General features: G+C 42.2%; 1 protein-coding gene across 1 annotated transcript; it reads left to right on the top strand.

The window, feature by feature from the left end:
* The first annotated feature begins 7,513 nt into the window (after positions 1–7,513).
* nat16l (N-acetyltransferase 16, like) lies at positions 7,514–18,570 on the top strand. The gene is made up of 6 exons (XM_035783913.2): positions 7,514–7,595; positions 7,937–8,058; positions 12,274–12,471; positions 12,758–12,867; positions 12,982–13,105; positions 17,566–18,570. The coding sequence occupies exons 3-6, from the start codon at positions 12,283–12,285 to the stop codon at positions 18,145–18,147; spliced, it is 1,005 nt and encodes a 334-aa protein (XP_035639806.1). The 5' UTR covers positions 7,514–7,595; positions 7,937–8,058; positions 12,274–12,282; the 3' UTR covers positions 18,148–18,570.
* The last annotated feature ends 1,597 nt before the right edge of the window (positions 18,571–20,167 follow it).

Genomic DNA, 20,167 nt, shown 5'->3' with positions numbered 1-20,167 from the left:
GGCCCGCCAAAGGCTGTAAAAACACTAGCAAAGACTTAAAAACACCAGCAAATCAGCTCCAAGTGATTTCAAATTAGGAAGCATTCCCATGCATAGAGAAATATACAGCACCAATCAAAAGTTTGGACACATCTACTCATTAAATGGTTTTTATTTATTTGTACTATTTTCTACATTGTAGAATAATAATGCAGACCTCAAAAATATCAAGTAACACATATGAAATCACGTATCAACCAAAAATGTGTTAATCAAATCAAAATATATTTATATTTTATATTCTTCAAAGTAGCCACTCTTTGCCTTGATGACAGCTTTGAACACTCTTGGAATTCTCTCAACCAGCTTCACCTGGAATGCTTTTCCAACAGTCTTGAAGGAGTTCCTGCATATGCTGAGCACTTGTTGGCTGCTTTTCCTTCACTCTGCGGTCCAACTCATTGAAAATCATCTCAGTTGGGTTGAGGTTGGTTGATTGTGGAGGCCAGGTAATCTGATGCAGCACTCCATCACTCTCCTTCTTAGTCAAATAGCCCTTACACAGCCATGAGGGTCATTGTCCTGTTGAAAAACAAATTACTGTCCCACTAAGCGCAAACCAAATGTTATGGCGTATTACTGAAGAATGCTGTGGTAGCCATGCTGGTTAAGTGGGCCTTGAATTCGAAATAAATCACAGTGTCACCAGCAAAGCACCCCCACACCATCACACCTCCTCCTCCATGCATCACGGTGGGAACTCCACACACAGAGATAATCCATTCACCGGCTCAGCGTCTCACAAAGACACGGCGGTTGGAACCAAAAATCTCAAATTTGGACTCATCCGACCAAAGGACAAATTTCCACTGGTCTAATGTCCATTGCTCGTGTTTCTTGGCCCAAGCAAGCCTCTTCTTATTGTTGGTGTCCTTTAGTAGTGGTTTCTTTGCAGCAATTTGACCATGAATGCCTGATTCACACAATATCCTCTGAACAGTTGATGTTGAGATGTGTCTGTTACTTGTCTGTGAAGCATTTATTTGGGCTGCAATTTCTGAGGGTGGTAACTCTAATGAACTTATCCTCTGCAGCAGAGGTAACTCTGGCTCTTCCTTTCCTGTAGCGGATCTCATATGAGAGCCAGTTTCATCATAGTGCTTGATGGTTTTTGTGACTGCACTTGAAGAAACTTTCATGATTGAATGACCTTCATGTCTTAAAGTAATGAAGGACTGTCGTTTCTCTTTACTTATTTGAGCTATTCTTGAAATAATATGGACTTGGTCTTTTACCTAACAGGGCTATATTCTGTATACCACCCCTACCTTGTCACAGCACAACTGATTGGCTTAAACGCATTAAGAAGGAAAGAAATTCCACAAATTAACGTTTATTAACAAGGCCCACCTATTAATTGAAATGCATTCCAGGTGATTACCTCATGAAGCTGGTTGAGAGAATGCCAAGAGTGTGCAAAGCTGTCATCAAGGCAAAGGGTGGTAGAATCTCAAATATAAAATGTATTTTGATTTGTTTAACCATTTTTGGTTACTACATGATTCCATATGTGTCATTTGAAATTTGTGATGTCTTCACTATTATTCTACGATGTAGAAAATAGTAAAAATAGAGAAAAACCATTGAATGAGTCGGTGTCCAAACTTTTGACTTGTTCTGTATGTGATTGTATACAAATGTAAGCAAGAATGGAAATGATTATGTTTTAGTCTAATATTATGTCTGTTTGGGCTCATTGCAGTCAATTTGCAGTTTATTTATTATTTGTAATAGTGGTCCGGCCCCCTGACCATCCGCTCAAGAAAAAGTCAGCCAGCGGCTGTATCTAGTTAACCTAACTCCTAACCTTAACATTAACTCTAACCTCAGCCCTAACCTTAACCTTAACCCCTAACCCTAACCCTAACCCTAACCCTAACCTAAACCTAAACCTAAACCTAACCTCTAACCCTAACCCCTAGCCTAGCCTACTTAGTTAACGTTAGTGTTAGGCACCTAGCCACCTAGCTAGCATTAACAACAACAAATTGGAATTTGTAGCATATCATACGTATGGCAAATATGGAACATATTGTATGAATCATAATTCAGAACATATCATGTGAATTGTAATTCGTAACATACAGTTGAAGTCTGAAGTTTACATACACTTAGGTTGGAGTCATTAAAACACATTTTTCAACCACTCCACAAATTTCTTGTTAACAAACTATAGTTTTGGCAAGTCGATTAGGACATCTACTTTGTGCATGACACAAGTAATTTTTCCAACTGTTTATAGACAGATTATTTCACTAATAATTCACTGTATCTCAATTCCAGTGGGTCAGAAGTTTATATACACTAAGTTGACTGTGCCTTTAAACAGTTTGGAAAATTCCAGAAAAAGATGTCATGGCTTTAGAAGCTTCTGATAGGCTAATTGACATCATTTGAGTCAATTGGAGGTGTAGCTGTGGATGTATTTCAAGGCCTATCTTCAAACTCAGTGCCTCTTTGCTTGACATCATGGGAAAATCAAAAGAAATCAGCCAAGACTTCAGAAAATTATTCAATTTCCAAATGCCTGAAGGTACCACGTTCATCTGTAGAAACAATAGTACGCAAATATAAACACCATGGGACCCCGCAACCATCCCACCACCATAAAAAAAGCCAGACTACGGTTTGCAACTGCACATGGGGACACAGATCTTGTCCTCTGGTCTGATGAAACAAAAATAGAACTGTTTGGCCATAATGACCATCGTTATGTTTGGAGGAAAAAGGGGGAGGCCTACAAGCTGAAGAAAAGCATCCCAACCGTGAAGCACGGAGGAGGCAGCATCATGTTGTGGAGGTGCTTTGCTGCAAGAGGGACTGGTGCACTTCACAAAATAGATTGCATCATGAGGGAGTAAAATTATGTGGATATATTGAAGCCACATCTCAAGACATCAGTCAGGAAGTTGAAGCCTGGTCGCAAATGCATCTTCCAAATGGACAATGACCCCAATCATACTTCCAAAGTTGTTGCAAAATGGCTTCAAATCCCTGACCTCAATCCTATGGAAAATTTGTGGGCAGAACTGAAAAAGTGTGTGCAAGCAAGGAGGCCTACAAACCTGACCAGCTGTCGGGAGGAATGGGACAAAATTCCCCCAATTTATTGTGGGAAGCTTGTGGAAGGCTCCCTGAAACGTTTGACCAAATACTAATTGAGTGTATGTAAACTTCTGACCCACTGGGAATGTGATGAAAGAAATGACTCTATTGAATTACTCAATAGAGTCTCCAAAACAGAATGCTGGCGACTCCTTACTCCACCCACTCCATTCACTGCAATACAATACACTATACACGGCAGGAGTATTCAACTCCTACCCTATGAGGTCCGGAGTCTGCTGGTTTTCTGTGCTACCTGATAAATAATTGCGCACCGGTCTAAATCAGTCCCTGATTATTGGAGAACAATTTAACAAAGCTGGCTTCAAGGTCCAGAGCTGAGTTTGAGGGGTAGATGGGATATTTATTGGGTTGAAGTGAAATACATGTACAACCTGTTTCATTTAAACTGGTGTGTGAAACACTCAGTCAGATCTCCACTAACCAAATATGGTTCGTTTTTGAGGGGGACTGTGTCACACAGCCTGCTGCTGGCTATTTGCTCTGTCCCCTCTATTGCCCCCACTGGAATAGAGCCACACAGTGGAGGTGTCATAATACCCATGAAGCCTAGCAGTCAAACAGGGAAATGGTTCCAATCATTTTTTCCACCATTCATTTTTCCCATAGGGGATTTTAGAAACACATCAAATAAGGGCTGTAGATTCACGGAAATTTCTCTCGGACAAAGTGACTTTTATCAATATCTATTCTACCTGTCTCAGCTAAAGTGGAGTTGAAAATACTCCGTAGGGTCTTTACTAACCAAATATGGTTAGTTTTGGATGGGGACCGTGTCGTACATATCCAACAACACAGCTGTAAATGACCTGGTACTATCCATGGTCCTGAAATCAATACCCACTCAACAACAACAAAATAATCACAAAGCTAAATGTTTTTTTTTATCAAAATGAAAATCAAATTTATTTACCTGTTAAATGTAATGAATATTAACCAGGCTATTAGGACACAGTATAATTTTTTAAAAACTTTTTACCCCGTGATATCAAATTGATAGTTACAGTCTTGTCTCATCGCTGCAACTCCCCTATGGCCTCGGGAGAGGCGAAGGACGAGAGCCATGCGTCCTCCGAAACACGACCCTGCCAAGCCGCACTGCTTCTTGACACACTACTTGTTTAACCTGGAAGCCAGCCGCACCAATGTGTCAGAGGAAACATCGTCCAGCTGGCGACTGAAGTCAGCTTGCAGGCGCCCGGACTGCCACAAGGAGTCGCTAGAGCACGATGGGACAAGGAAATCCTGGCTGGGCCAATTGTACGCCGCCTCATGGGTCTTCCGGTCATGGCTGGCTGTGACACAGCCTGGGATCGAACCCGGGACTGTAGTGACGCCTCAAGCACTGCGATGCAGTGCCTTAGACCGCTGCATCACTCAGGAGGCCCTAAGACAGGACTTCTAATAAGGTCAATTAACAATAATTTGCATTTTCTCGTAAATTACAATTTGTAGAGATGGGCTATGACCCATGAATCAGTCCAACACCCTAATCAAAGAGGCATATCTTTGGATTAACTGCGACCAACGTGGGTTTAAGAAAATCGTTGCAAGGCTCTGCATAATTGTAGTGTTAGAAACCTGTAGCAACATGATTTTACTAGGATACTGCAACAAAAATGTTTTATTTGCCAGGCCAAGCGATTAAATTGATGCATATTTTGGCTCATGTTAAGGCTGGCCTTGAGCTGATCTAAATGTGTAAAGGTGCAGCCATCAGCATCACCTTTAGGTTAATCTAGGTCGTTAAAGGGTATGCCAGTCCATCAATGCTCACACTGTGTCCTTTGATGCAGTTGGCTTCTCGAACAGTCAACTGCTAAGAATCTGTATTTGGCATCTCCATCAGGGCAAGGACAAGAGTGCTTGAAAGTCTTTCCAACTGATATTCAACACAGCATCAGTAAATTAATGTATGTTTTGGAATTCATATAACATACAGGACTAAATGCATATGTCTACAGTGCATTTGGAAATTTTCAGACCCCTTCACTTTTTCCACATTTGTTACCTTACAGCCTTATTCTAAAACTGGCTGGGGCACTCAAATTCAGAAAAATTCAGAGACTTGCCCCGAAGCCACTCCTGCGTTGTCTTAGCTGTGTGCTTACTGTAGGGTTGTTGTCCTGTAGGAAAGTGAACCTGAGCGCTCTGTAGAAGGTTTTCATCAAGGATTTCTCTGTACTTTGCTCCGTTCATCTTTCCCTCGATCGTGACCAGTCTCCCAGTCCCTGCTGCTGAAAAATATCCCACCACAATGCTTTACCGTAGGGATGGTGCCAGGTTTCCTCCAGATGTGAAGCTCGGCATTCAGGCTAAAGAGTTTCATCTTGAATTCATCAGACCAGAGAATTTTGTTTCTCATGGTCTGAGAGTCCTTTAGGTGTCTTTTGGCAAACTCCAAGCAGGCTGTCATGTGCCTTTTACTGAGGAGTGGTTCCGTCTGGCCACTCTACCATAAAGGCCTGATTGGTGGAGTGCTGTAGAGATGGGTGTCCATCTGCAAGGTTTTCCCATCTCCACAGAGGAGCTCTGCAGCTCTGTCAGAGTGACCATCGGGTTCTTGGTCAACTCCCTGACCAAGGCCCTTCTCTCCCAATGGCTCAGTTTGGCCTGTCGGCCAGCTCTAGGAAGAGTCTAGGTGGTTCCAAATATCTTCCATTTAACAATGATGGAGGCCACTGTGTTCTTGGGGACCTTCAATGCTGCAGAAGTGTTTTGGTACCCTTCCCCAGATCTGTGCCTCAACACAATTCTGTCTCACACCTCTACGGAAAATTCCATCGACCTAATGGCTTGGTTTCTGCTCTGACATGCACTGTTAGCCATGGGACCTTGTATAGACATGTGTGTGCCTTTCCAAATCATGTCCAATCAATTAAATTTGACCACAGTTGGAGACAAATAAAGTTGTAGAAACATCTCAAGGATGATCAATGGAAACAGGATACACATCTGAGCTCAATTTTTTCGAGTCTCATAGCAAAGGGTCTGAACACTTATCTAAGTAAGGTATTTCTGTTGTTTTTAAAAAAACTGTTTTTAATTTGTCATTATGGGGCATTGTGTGTAGATTGATGAGGGATTTGTTTTATTTAATAAATGTTAGAATAACCAGACACGTTGCTTGCACAAGCGTTGCAAAATAAATGTAGAAATACATGTTATTCAATTATTGCCCCCAGACTGCTCATGTGCGCCAAAGAGCGTCTGTGTTGCCAATGGCTAAAATAGAAGTCTTCAACAGTAGCAACCAGTAAAGATCTCCTTCCATGGCTCAGTGGTTTCGTGCCAAACTTTTGCATATTTGGGCTGTATACTATGTGTTTTGGAATCACATCAGTGGCTTTTCCCTTGGCTCTTCTGGCTGACCCCTATGGCTTGTAGAGGCCCTTGGCTCTTCTGACTGGAACCTCTGGCGGGTAGAGTCCCTTGGCTCTTCTGACTGGACCCTCTGGCGGGTAGAGGCCCTTGGCTCTTCTGGCTGACCCCTATGGCTTGTAGAGGCCCTTGGCTCTTCTGACTGGACCCTCTGGCGGGTAGAGGCCCTTGGCTCTTCTGACTGACCCCTATGGCTTGTAGAGGCCCTTGGCTCTTCTGACTGGACCCTCTGGCGGGTAGAGGCCCTTGGCTCTTCATTATCAACAATGGAGGGGAGTGGGGGAGGTTGTGGATGGGGGGTGGGGGAGTGGTGAGGGGTGGGTCATCATCACTGATAACGTTATTCCTGTCAAGATCTGTTTGCATAAGTGCAGCATATGCATTCAACAGCCTGGCTGGCAAATGGCCTGTCCATAGTCCATATCTGACCCATCGCTATCACAATCCCCCAGGACAGCATCTTTCTCATTTTGAGGGATAACTGCAATGTTGCATGCCTTGTCTGGGCAGTCACCTAGACCCAACATATCCAGAACTTGACTCAAAGTGAAACTAAAAGAAATAACAGAGTTGGTTTGGTAGAACAAGAACTATGTATGTGTATAACTATGTGTATATCTAGATGCACCGTGTTATTCCGCCGGTCACTATTGTTGCCGTCAACATGTTTACACATTCTATAACCACACTGAACAAAGTTGAGTAATTGAAAATGCATATATCAAAACTAGACATCTTAAAGATGATGTGTACCAAAAATCGTTGTCCTAACTTTATTTTAACACACTTTACTTTTAACATATTTTCCACCCCACATTAGCTGAGACAGAAATTACTAATAGCCTTTTATTGTTGGGACAATAAAAGTGGCCATTGATGAAAATTAATTGAATGATTCAACGATATTGCAATGTTCTGAAATGCGGGCTTTTATTTTGAAGGTTTCTCATTACGATATAATTATGACGTTGTTTTTGGTGCTGCTGGCAGAATACTCGTAAAATCACGGGAACTGACGGATTTCCAGGCGACTCAAAGCAAGTCAGGAGGTATGAAACGTTGTTCAGTCTCTGTATATAGATTCCTTACACATGATGTTAATATTTCTTTATCATATTACTTTTCGGGATAAAGTTGCAATGAGAAAATGTCTGCTATTGTGATAATGTTCAGTGTTTGCAAGTCTAGCCCTATGTTTAACAACTTCTTAATGGAAAAGTAATTGTAACATTGCAACAACAAAGTTGTATGTTTTGTTGGGGTGCATTGAAAACGGATCCCTGTATTGCCAAAAATGGATTGGTTTTCGTTATTGGCTGACAGCCTGCGTGTGTTGTCCTGTGTTGAATGTCTAACTACACTTGCTGCCTGGCTGTGTGTCTGATTACAGCCTACAGTAAATTACAGCCTACAGTGACTTTGCAATGTAACAGCTAGGACACGGAATTGCTTTAGAACCGACGCTACTCTGAAAATACTGTTTACCAAGCAATTACTTCACACTAGAAGAAGGTAAGCTACTCTAAATCTACCTTTAAGAATAATACTGTTAACTTAAGTTACTTTGAAAAAGTAGTCCACGACATCGTGTAATAAAGCCTATTAAATATTAAACACACAAACAATGATTCAAGTGAGAAATAAGTCAGTCTGAAGCTGAAAAAGAAAGGAAACGATTGCCTAATTCACCAATACTTTGTTTTATTACATTTTGAGTGTAGGGGGAAGGAGTTCTGTTTTTTGGCTAAACGTACCCATTTGAAACGGCCTATTTCTCAGGCCCAGAAACTAGAATATGCATATAATTGTCAGATTAGGATAGTAAACACTCTAAAGTTTCCAAAACGGTCAAAATATTGTTTGTGAGTGTAACATAACTGATATTGCAGGTGAAAACCTGAGGAAAATCCACCAAGGAAGTGCTTTTTTTCCTGAAAGCTCTCTGTTCCTTGGATGCCAGATTCCTTTTCCTATGGCTTCCCCAAAGTGTCAACAGTCTTTAAACATAGTTTCAGGCTTTTATTTTGAAAAAATGAGTGGAAGATCACTTCCTGTCAGTGGATTTCTGGGTGTTCGCAGAGTTTTGCTTGCGCAATAGAGTGGGGCAGCCATTCTCTCCCTCTTCTATTGAAAAAGCTACAGTCCCGGTTGATTAAATTATTGATTATATATATTTTTTTAAACCTGAGAATTGAATACTGAGGATTGCTTCTTGACACACTACTCGCTTAACCTGGAAGCCAGCCGCACCAATGTGTCGGAGGATACACGTCCAGCTGGCGACCGAAGTCAGCTTGCAGGTGCCCGGTCCGCCACAAAGAATCGCTAGAGCATGATGGGACAAAACCAGTTCTAACCATTTTTCTTTGCATTATTCAAATTGGATTAAATAAAAAATAAAAAAATCTCACTCATCATACACACAATACCCATAATGACAAAGTGAAAACATGTTTTTAGACATTTTTGCAAATTTATTTCATTTACATAAGTTTTCACACCCCTGAGTCAATACATGTTGGAATCACTGTTGGCAGGAATTTCAGCTGTGAGTCTTTCTGTGTACGTTTCTAAGACCGTTGCACACCTGGATTGTACAATATTTGCCCATTATTCTTTTCAAAATTCTTCAATCTCTGTCATATTGGTTGTTGATCATTGCTCGACAACCATTTTCAAGTCTTGTTATAGTTTTAACTTAAATCTTCTTGAAAATCTAACTCGGCCACTCAGGAACATTCACTGTCTTCTTGGTAAGCAACTCCAGTGTAGATTTGGCCTTGTGTTTTAGGTTATTGTTCTGCTGAAAGGTGAATTAATCTCCCAGTGTCTGGCGGAAAGCAGACTGAACTGAGTTTTCCTGTAGGATTTAGCCTGTGCTTAGCTCTATTCCATTTAATTTTTATCCTGAAAAACTCCCCATCTCTTAACGATAACAAGCATACCCAAAACATGATGCAGCCACCACTATGCTTGGACTAGATTATGAATGACTCTTGGCGTAATGCATTGCTTGACTGCCGTGAGGATGATAATTAGCCTGGCGACACACAAAATGATTCCGCTGCTCTGTTATTCGCTACATACTTCTCATTGTGGAGAAGAAACTAATGTCCGTGGGCGTTGGCCAGAGCAAGGAGTATGTGTAGCCAGGCAAGATGATAAGCACAGTCGTTCGCAAACTGCTTCCCCAAAACGATTTGTTCTCGAGTACTAGTTTAGTTGCGCAGAGGCTGTGTAATATAAGTTTTGGTTCTACAAAGATGTATCCATAATGTTCAATAATCAATGAATTGCAGTCATTTTTGCACCATGCGATCAATTCTAATTTCTAAACATGTATTTTTTATCTCTGTGCTCTTGATCTATTTTCCTGCGCGCATATGACAGAAAGTTGGTGGTCGGAGCACGTCTCTGGAGACAGAGGAGCGTGCATTAAAACTTCTTAGTGCTGCAATCCCGTTAACGGTATCGATATGACAACAGCCAGTGAAAGTGCAGGGCACCAAATTCAAAACAAATAATCTAATCATTCAAATTCCTCAAACATACATGTATCTTATACCATTCTAAAGGTAATCTTGTTGTTAATCCCACCACAGTGTCTGATTTCAAATAAGCTTTACAGCAAAAGAACCACAAACGATTGTTAGATCACCAACTCACAGAAAAAAATGGTCATTTTTCCAGCCAAAGAGAGGAGTCACAAAAAGCACAAATAGAGATAAAAATGAATCACTAACCTTTGACGATCTTCATCAGATGACACTCATAGGACTTCATGTTACACAATACATTAATGTTTTGTTTGATAAAGTTCATATTTATATTTAAAAAATCTCATTTTACATTGGCGCGTTACGTTGCAGAGAGCCACATAATTTTACAGAAATACTCATTATAAATGTAGATGAAAATACAATTGTTAGACATGGAAATATAGGTATACCTCTCCTTAATGCAACTGCTGTGTCAGATTTCAAAAACACTTTATGGAAAAAGCCTACAATGCAATAATCTGAGTACGGTGCTCAGAGCCCAAACAAGCCATAAAGATATCCGCCATGTTGTGGAGTTAGTCAGAAATAGCATTATAAATATTCACTTATATTTGATGATCTTCATCAGAATGCACTCCCAGGAATCCTAGTTCCACAAATGTTTGATTGGTTCTATAATGTCCATTATTTATGTCCAAGTAGCTACTTTTGTTAGGGTGTTTAGTACACAAATCCAAACGCTCGAGCAGGTCCAGCCGAACGTCGAACGAAAACTTGTATTACAGGTTGTAGAAACATTTCAAACTAAGTATAGAATCAATCTTTAGGATGTTTTTATCACAAATCTTTAATAACTTTCCAACCGGAGAATTCCATTGTCTGTAGAAAAGCCATGGAACGCAGGTCGCTATCCTGTGAAATGCGCGTGACCAGGACCTGGCTCTCTGCCAGACCACTGACTCAAAGAGTTCTCATCCGGCCCCACATCACAGTAGAAGCCTCATTCAAGTTTCTAAAGACGGTTGACATCTAGTGGAAGCCTTAGGAAGTGCAACATAACCAATTTCCCACTGTGTATTCAATAGGGGCAGGGTTGAAAATCGACCAACCTCAATTTCCCACTTCCTGTTTGGATTTCTTCTCAGGTTTTTGCCTGCCATATGAGTTCTGTTATACTCACAGACATCATTCAAACAGTTTTAGAAACTTCAGAGTGTTTTCTATCCAATACTAATAATAATATGCATATATTAGCAACTGGAACTGAGGAGCAGGCCATTTACTCTGGGCACCTCTGGGCACCTTTCATCCAAGCTACCAAGTACTGCCCCTGCAGCCATAAGAAGTTAATCCTGCTGAAGGACTCATTAGCAGTAGCAGTAGCAGGTCAAAATAACGACTAAAATGAACAAGTCACTAGCAGGTCAAAAGCGTTGTTAAAAAAGAATGAATCATTTGCAAACTTCACACCTCTTCCGTCTTCCAGCTGATGGCAAAACTCAAGTGGAACAGCATTATTTCTGCTTCGTGCACAAATTAATGTTGTTACACCGATGAAGAGAGTGAAATATTCCTCGATATTGAAAAAGACCCCTGCCACTAATAATAACAACGCAAGCCTATCGGTAGACTTTCCTACTCATTCATTACAGCTGCAGTGCTGGCTGTAGCGCAAGTGGAAGTAGGAAGACGTTGCATTTTGTTGCTCATAAGTGTTGAATAAAAAGTGTTGACAGTGCTGAGTAGGAAGTAAAACATGAACTCGCTCACAAAAACAGAAGCTCTTTGCTGTATTCCTTGAAAGTCTCTCTAGTCGAGGTTTTGAAATCTCACAATATCAACTTTGCTGTACCTTTCTTTTACACCTGCTACGTTACTGCAGACACTGTAATCTGAGCCATCCGATTGGCCAGCAGTAGGCCTGTAGTGCACTTTAGTTGCTTTCTGGACCCTCCGGGGGGGAAAATGGGAACACTAGGCCTGTTGATTCGGCTGCACCTACCGCCAGCACCCCCTAAAAACAACAACAAAAAAAATGCAAAGATAAATAAAACCAAATGCAAGGCGGCCTCATGTTTTTTTTTGTTTTTTTTACAGAAATGTTTGCCGATTGACTAGGAATGTCTTTGAGATCATCAACCAGTCGATCGCGATTGACCAGTTAGTGACCACTGATATGTAGCCAATAATTCTTTACTCCATTGTTTGTAAACAACAACTTTTACAGACAGAAACCATGGCAGGTAGCTGTGTTGGGGAGAGCGACGGCCTGACATTCTGGGTGGCTGAACAAAAGGACTATGATGACGTCATGTCCATTTCTGTTCAAATCTATGGAGGGAATGACTACCTGCCTCATCGATATGCCAATTGGTTGACTGAGCCTGACAGAGCGGTTATACTGGGACGCAGAGATGGCAAATTGGTCCGTGTAGTGCTCTCTCTCTCTCAACTTCTATCCATCCCTATTTCTTCCTTCCGTATCTCTCCATCCATCCCTCCCTCCCTCCCTTTCTACCATCCCTCCCTCCTCCCTCCCTCCCTCCCTCCCTCCCTCCCTCCCTCCCTCCCTCCCTCCCTCCCTCCCTCCCTCCCTCCCTCCCTCCCTCCCTCCCTCCCTCCCTCCCCCCCTCCCTCCCTCCCTCCCTCCCTCCCTCCCTGCCTCCTCTATCCATCCCTAAATCCATCGTCATCCCTCCCCTCTCCCCCAGGTGGCACTGGTGTCTGGTCTAATCGTTGACGAGGGGTGTACAGTAGTGGTGGAGGGGTTGAGGGTGTGTCCAAGCGAGAGGGGTCGCGGTGTGGCTGGGGTTATCCAGAGGTTCGGATCTTTTTTGATGATTTATTTGTTTATAGATTTGTTTTTTGACACACAACAAAAAAGAAAATTAAATCGTAAATTAAAGACTAATGTTCGGAATGTATACATATACAGATTTGCTGACCAGTACATCCAGCAACTGTACCCCAGCGTCAGGACCAAGAGACAAACCAAGGTTGACGAGCCTTCAGCTGGGCCCACACAGACATTATCCAAATTCACAGAGCTAGGGAGACAGGTGAGTTATAATTCATACTATACTAATATATACTATACTACTGTATACTTTACTATACTACTGTATAATTTACTTTACTGTACAAACCTTCAACTTTTTTGATGAGTGGTGTAGAAAACTGTTTTGAAGGGTATTGTTTACCGTAACCCTCAACCACAATCCAACACAGGGACCCAACCCAATACACCCCAAGACCTCTGAGGTGGTGACTATGGAGAAAGGGGTAAAGGTGGAGAAAGTTGTGATGACCGGACAAAACAAAGGGAAAACCAATCCTGACCGTTTCCCTTCTGAACCCTCCCCAATACTAACCTCTCCACCTACCTTCTACCCATCCCATTCAGTCGGTTTCCCAGAGCCCATTGTGAGACTCTCCCGCTTACCTTCACCAAGACAATCCACCACAACATCCCCAGCCTGAGATAAACCTGACACGGAACCCAAACCGGATGAGCGCGTGCGCCATTGTGCATACATTTATTTTGTCCCCCTACAACAAACACGATCACAACACGCAGGTTAAAATATTTTTTTAAACGAAAAGCATGAATCATTTATGGCAATTTAGCTAGTTAGCTTGCACTTGCTAGCTAATTTATCCTATTTAGCTAGCTTGCTGTTGCTAGCTAATTTGTCCTGGTATATAAACATTATTTTACCTGAAATGCACAAGGTCCTCAACTCCGACAATTAATCCACACATAAAACGGTCAACCGAATCGTTTCTAGTCATCTCTCCTCCTTCCAGGCTTTTCATCTTTTGAACTTATATGGTGATTGGCATCTACACTTTCATAGTATTACCACGACGACCGGCAACTCAGTTCGTCTTTCAATCACCCACGTGGGTATAACAAATGACGAGATGGCACGTGGGTCCCTGCTTATATAAACCAATGAGGAGATGGGAGAGGCAGGACTTGCAGCGCGATCTGCGTCAGAAATAAAGGACTTCTATTTTAAACCGTGGCAACGCAGACGCTCGTTAACGTTTGGGTGCAATAATTGAATAACATAGATTTATAAATTTATTTAGCAAAAGTATTTTGGTGTAGTCAGGGTATAAGACTTACTCATAAGTGTTTATATCATGTTTTTCTTGAACAGAAGGTAGTTTCACAATCTCTAACATGATATGCGTAGCCTGTAGGTACCCAACACTCCTTGTGTAAAAGTGTATACATTCATGTTACGGCAAATTGTCCGTTATAGTTACTTTATTTTTACATCGGAGGATCAGAAAACTTTACATTATGTTTCAAGTTATAACAACATGTTATGAGTCCTTCAGTTTAATAAAGTGTTTATTAAACGTTTTTACACGTAATTTGCGCTATTGGTGCCATTTTCTCTTTCTGACAAAGGTTAGGAATAAAAAGTCCCTTAGCACTCAAAATCCTGATTGGTTGTTTATCCAGTAACACGTGCAGATCATAAGGTGTTCTGCTGACTTGCCAATTGCATCTGTTTTCTATCTCCTGACCTCCTCAGGGCCATTCAGAGTCGTAAAGGGAGATCCGTTTATTGGCCTTGTGATAGGTTGAAAGGGGGTGCTGCCAATAACAGAACTGTTGTTAAAAGAACTCGTTGGCCCTCGTTACAAAAGGGTTACAAAAGGGTTACATAAAACAACAAAAATACTTGAATTCAGCCACAGAACAGATTGCATGATTCCCCCCCAAACCCAGTGGTCACCAACCTTTTTTGAGTCTAGATCAAATCGAGTCAAGATTTTCTTTTAAACATAGTAAAAACAGTTCTGTAGAAATAACGTTTACAGTAGGCCTAATAGATTGGCTATATGCCAATATTGTTGTTCTCAGACCATATTATATTTCAAAACTAGAGTTTTGATAACAAAATAGATCAGTTTGTGTAACACTTGTGAGGCACAGCTGGGCAATTTTACTGGATAGTTTATAATTTTACTGGATAGTTTATAGTTTATAATTTTACTGGATAGTTTACGAGTTGTGTAACCTTTCAAAACTATTTCCCAGTCTAATCCAGTTCCCAGTTGTCTTGAATGCACTGAAGTCGGAAGTCAAAGATTTCAGAGTTCACAGTTTTTCTTTTTAACACGGCGTTAGTATCAGCGGAGGGAGGGAGAGAGCAGCAGAGGGGTCCACCTCTCACGGTCTCTACTCTCTCCTTCCTTTCCTCCGGTGAGACTGACCAGAGAGAGAGGACAGTCTTCCACCTGATGGTGAAACTCAAGTCGCACACGACGGGCTGCTAATAATAATAAAAACGCAGGGCGATCGATACACTTGGCTACTCATTCACTGCAGCTGCAACGCAAGTGGACGTAGAAAGAAGCGCGTTTTATGTTTTGTAGTAGTGTTGAATACTGATTTACCGCCCCATGTTCCCCCACCCTCTCCAGACCAGACTGATTTACCGCCCCATGTTCCCCCACCCTCTCCAGACCAGACTGATTTACCGCCCCATGTTTACTCACCCTCTCCAGACCAGACTGATTTACCGCCCCATGTTCCCCCACCCTCTCCAGACCAGACTGATTTACCGCCCCATGTTCCCCCACCCTCTCCAGACCAGACTGATTTACCGCCCCATGTTCCCCCACCCTCTCCAGACCAGACTGATTTACCGCCCCATGTTCCCCCACCCTCTCCAGACCAGACTGATTTACCGCCCCATGTTCCCCCACCCTCTCCAGACTGAATTTCCATATACACATGCAGACCGAGGAGGAAGTTGCAATAGGCCCGTGCAACTCAAGTTTTGATATCAGCACAAACAGAAACGATCTTAAACCTAATCCTATAGCTTCATGTCCACATACTGGTTCAACCCTAACCCCAGCCTCAACCCTAACCCTATCTTCATGCTTTCATCCTGGTTCAACCCTAACCCCTGCCTCAACCCTAACCCTATCTTCATGTCTCCATCCTGGTTCAACCCTAACCCCAGCCTCAACCCTAACCCTATCTTCATGTCCACATACTGGTTCAACCCTAACCCCTGCCTCAACCCTAACCCTATCTTCATGTCTCCATCCTGGTTCAACCCTAACCCCAGCCTCAACCCTAACCCTATCTTCATGTCTCCATCCTGGTTCAACCCTAACCCCTGCCTCAACCCTAACCCTATCTTCATGTCCACATACTGGTTCAACCCTAACCCCTGCCTCAACCCTAACCCTATCTTCATGTCCACATACTGGTTCAACCCTAATGTTAGCAATTTATGTTATTCTTGAATAACACAAACTCCAAAGCAAATCAGGGGGAGACAAATGGGTTTATTCAGTGAGGACAAATCAAGGTGTTATGCTGGGAGGTAGATGTTCAGATGTTCAGTCTCCCCTGTCCTCAGATTTTCCCCACCGAACAAAGATGCCATTTATAACCCCCATCCTAGCCTGGGGTTGACCAATCAGAAGTCCTTGCAGGACAACTGAGCCAATAACCAAATAACAAGTTTCCTGCCCCCGGCTCAATGCACAGAACGTAGCTGTCAAGACTGACATCCCACAGATCCTAAACAGATGTTGAACTGAAAACCAACTCCTTTTGATCGTTAATCCTAGTCCTCTCGTCCTCTGCGTTGTGTATTTATCTTGAAAATATTCTTATACTAACATTAACCACAAATTCCTTTTTGAATTTTTACTTCTGTGTCAAAGCCTTTTGAAAGGCAAATGTGCAGACAGTCTGTCTGCATGTCCTATTTCTTCCTAGAAAGCAGCCCAAATGTCAGTATTTCATACCTGGAAACACAGTGGTTAAAAGTCTGTCTCAGCGTGTGGCTGTGTGGTGCTCTATACAACTGCCTTTCAAAGAACACCTGACTAAAGGAAGAAACAGCATGTGTCTTTGTCCTAAATGGCACCCTATCCCCTATATAATGCACTACTTTTGACCAAGGCCCATAGGGCTCCAGTGCACTACAGCGCGAATAGGGGGCCATTTGGGATGCAAGCCTGTCGTGGGCACTGGTGTGGTGAATACAATATGAAACAGTGCTGTGTACTAATGGAAACACTTAGACTGGTTTATTGCAGCAGTAGTCCCATTGTGGACTGCGGACCGCATGGAGACAAGTTATATCTAATCTAACTGAGTCAAAGAGTGCGTCCCAAATGGAACCTGTTCCATATAGTGCTGTACTTTTGACCTCAGCCCTATGGGCCAATAAAGTTGAATGGATGATTTATTCATTGAGTTTATGAGGGAGCTTGTTAGGGATAGGCTGTGCTTGTATTGCTAAGAGACTTGCACGCGCACACACAGATACACAGATGCACACACACAAACTATTGCTGCACCTTTCACAAGGGGACAAACACCACAATGGACTCATAACTAAGGTCTCAAACCACCCCTGTCTACCTCCGCTTCATCCCCCTCATATATAAGTTTGCTGTCACTGTTTCACCCACTCGTTATCTCCCCCCCCCCCTCTCTCCACCCCATCCCCTCTCAATCTCTCTCTAGGCTGGACTCTCAATCATCGGGGAGGCCGACAGTTTCGAGGGTTTCATCTCACACCTGAGGAACAAACTACATTCCACCACAGGAAGTGAGCCAGGTGTGTCCGTCCCTCAAATGTTTCTGATAGAGGATGAGCAACACCTGAAGAACATCCTCCTTGATCCTGAACTCCCCTCCAGGGTTGAACTTCCTGGTGGTGCCATTATCCAAGACTGGCAGGCCTTAAAACCAATCGAAGGCAACCTTGAGATCTTAGCAAGGCGAAACCTCACCTGGTTGGCCGACAAGCCGGAAAGACCTGCCTTCCTCAGCTTTTACACTCCACCTTACCCAATCCCGTACAAGGGAGGATCGCTGAGATTCAATATCGATATGTTTGGAACTGATCTAGTTTCAGCAAAGAGGGCACTTGTCGGCCATTTCGAGAAAGTGAGGGAGAGGAGGGAGGTGAAGGGGAGGGTGATGGTTCATGTGTATCTGAATAAGTCGCTATGGGAGGGGATGAGGGAGTTCTGTGAGGGATACACAGGGATAACGAGGTGGAGAGAGTACTGGGAACAAATGGTTCTGGAGAGAGGGATGTGAGGATGGGGAGAGCAAAAGAGAGGCCAGTGAAAGTGCGCAAATTAGACTTAGAAGGGTCTTCCACATTATCTTGCTTTTATTATTTGAATCAGCTGTATAGTGATAGGGGAAAAACTAAACATACCCCCCTGGGGGAGGGTTAACCATGTAATCAATATACATTATATATCATACAGTATCTAACATACTTTTTATATTGATTTGATTGATTGGAACAAAGCCAGAAGTTAATATGATTTTTTTATTTTTTTATTTTACGATTGTGATGATGCAATAATTTATAATGGGACATTACAGGAATAAATGTTTTCTTATTAAATCATTATACATTTTTGTAAAGACAAGTCTATCAAATCACTGATTCATCATGACTATGAAATGCAAATCAGTATCAATAAGAATAAATGAATAGAATGTCGCTGATCATTCTCTCTCTCTCTCATTACTGTATCCATTTATAACTGAAGCAGGTGGAGCTAAAAGGGGGGGAAATGACAGAGTTAATTGTCTGCATCATTTCCAATCCTGTGTGTGTGTGCTGCATGGAAAACATGAATGAAAGCACCATGAATCCCGGTTGCTGTCTAATTGATACAGTATGTCTGTTATTCAGTACTTTAGGTGAAAGGTGATTCAGATCGTTGAACTCAATGAACTGAATGAAGACTGACGCTGTCGTGCTCCATCTCACAGAGAAAAGAGCTGGGTATTGTGGCTCCAGTAAACTCAATGACCTTTCTCTGTAAGACGAATGAATACATGCTTCCTGACTCTTCATTAACTTATAGTACAATTGTATCCAGTGGCTTTAGTTTATGATACATCATCAGCCAGTAACTGTAGCATATCAACGTGTGAATTCATAATTTACATCACAACCAGCCAAGACAAGTTTGAGCTGTACTGTACAGTACCTGTATATCTTAATGGCAGTTGATATCTGAAAGTTATCAATGATACAGGCTGGTGTGAAGTATATATCGTAGTCAAAAGGAAGGTCCTTGGTTGGAGGACAGAGCTTTCAGCTTTTAGGTGTCTTGTCTGTTCAATCACACTCCAGCCCCTCCGTCTCAACCAGGGCAAAACGTGTGTGTGTTGAGTGCTTGTTCCTGAATACTAAAACATTTTACATCTGTATTTACCTAATTAGAATGACTAATTGGATCCCAAAGAGAATTAAAGAACATTACTATCCAAAACAGCTCTGTGAGTGACATAGCTTTCATACATTTAGTTGCATTGTTGTTCAATTGGGCGCCACCAAAGTACTGTAGCTCTCAACGGGCTGTGTGGTGTTTTCAAGTGGTTTTATTTGGAACAAAATAAAGTACTGGCAGGGGCAACGTAAACAGTAGCCACGGATAAAACAGTATATAAGGAAAGGAGGAACAATAATATTAGATTTACCTATTCAATTATACCTGGTGTGTTGTAAAAGCCCTGCTAAGGCAATATAGGAAATGAGAAAGCTTTACAATTTCTAATACATTATCTACAGAATAAGCTTGGTGTGTCCGATCACCTACCTGCACGTCTCTACTTATGACTATCGCCATCAAACTCTCACAGACAATACTGATATGGTTCTACACAGGCAGCCCATTTCTGATCTTTTTTTCATTCGTTGGTCTTTTGACCATCAGATCAGCTCTGAAAAAGATCTGATTTGAAAAGATCTGATGTGATTGGTCAAAAGACTAATTAATGGACAAAAGGTCAGAATTGGGCTGCCTGTGTAGACACAGCAAAAGATTCCATCCTCACATCCTCGATCACTGTCTGGTCCAAGGGCAAACTGCAAAGGATTGTCCGGTCTGCTGAGAGGGTTATCAGCTGCCACCTGCCCTCCGTTAAGGTCCTGCACGACTCTAGGGAAAGGTCAATGTGCAGGAAAGATCCTTGCTGTTCCATTCTAACCTGGTCTCCCCCTCTTCCAACGACTCCCCTCTGGCAAAATTGTTCAGGTCAATCACGACTAAACCCCCAGCTCTTTTGTTGTTGCTGACGTTGAGGGAGGGAG

Source organism: Oncorhynchus keta, chromosome 13 (assembly GCF_023373465.1).
Source record: "Oncorhynchus keta strain PuntledgeMale-10-30-2019 chromosome 13, Oket_V2, whole genome shotgun sequence".
In the NCBI taxonomy this organism is placed as follows: Eukaryota; Metazoa; Chordata; class Actinopteri; order Salmoniformes; family Salmonidae; genus Oncorhynchus; species Oncorhynchus keta.
The sequence above is the reverse complement of the archived record's forward strand: the minus strand, read 5'-3'. Positions and strand labels throughout refer to the sequence as shown.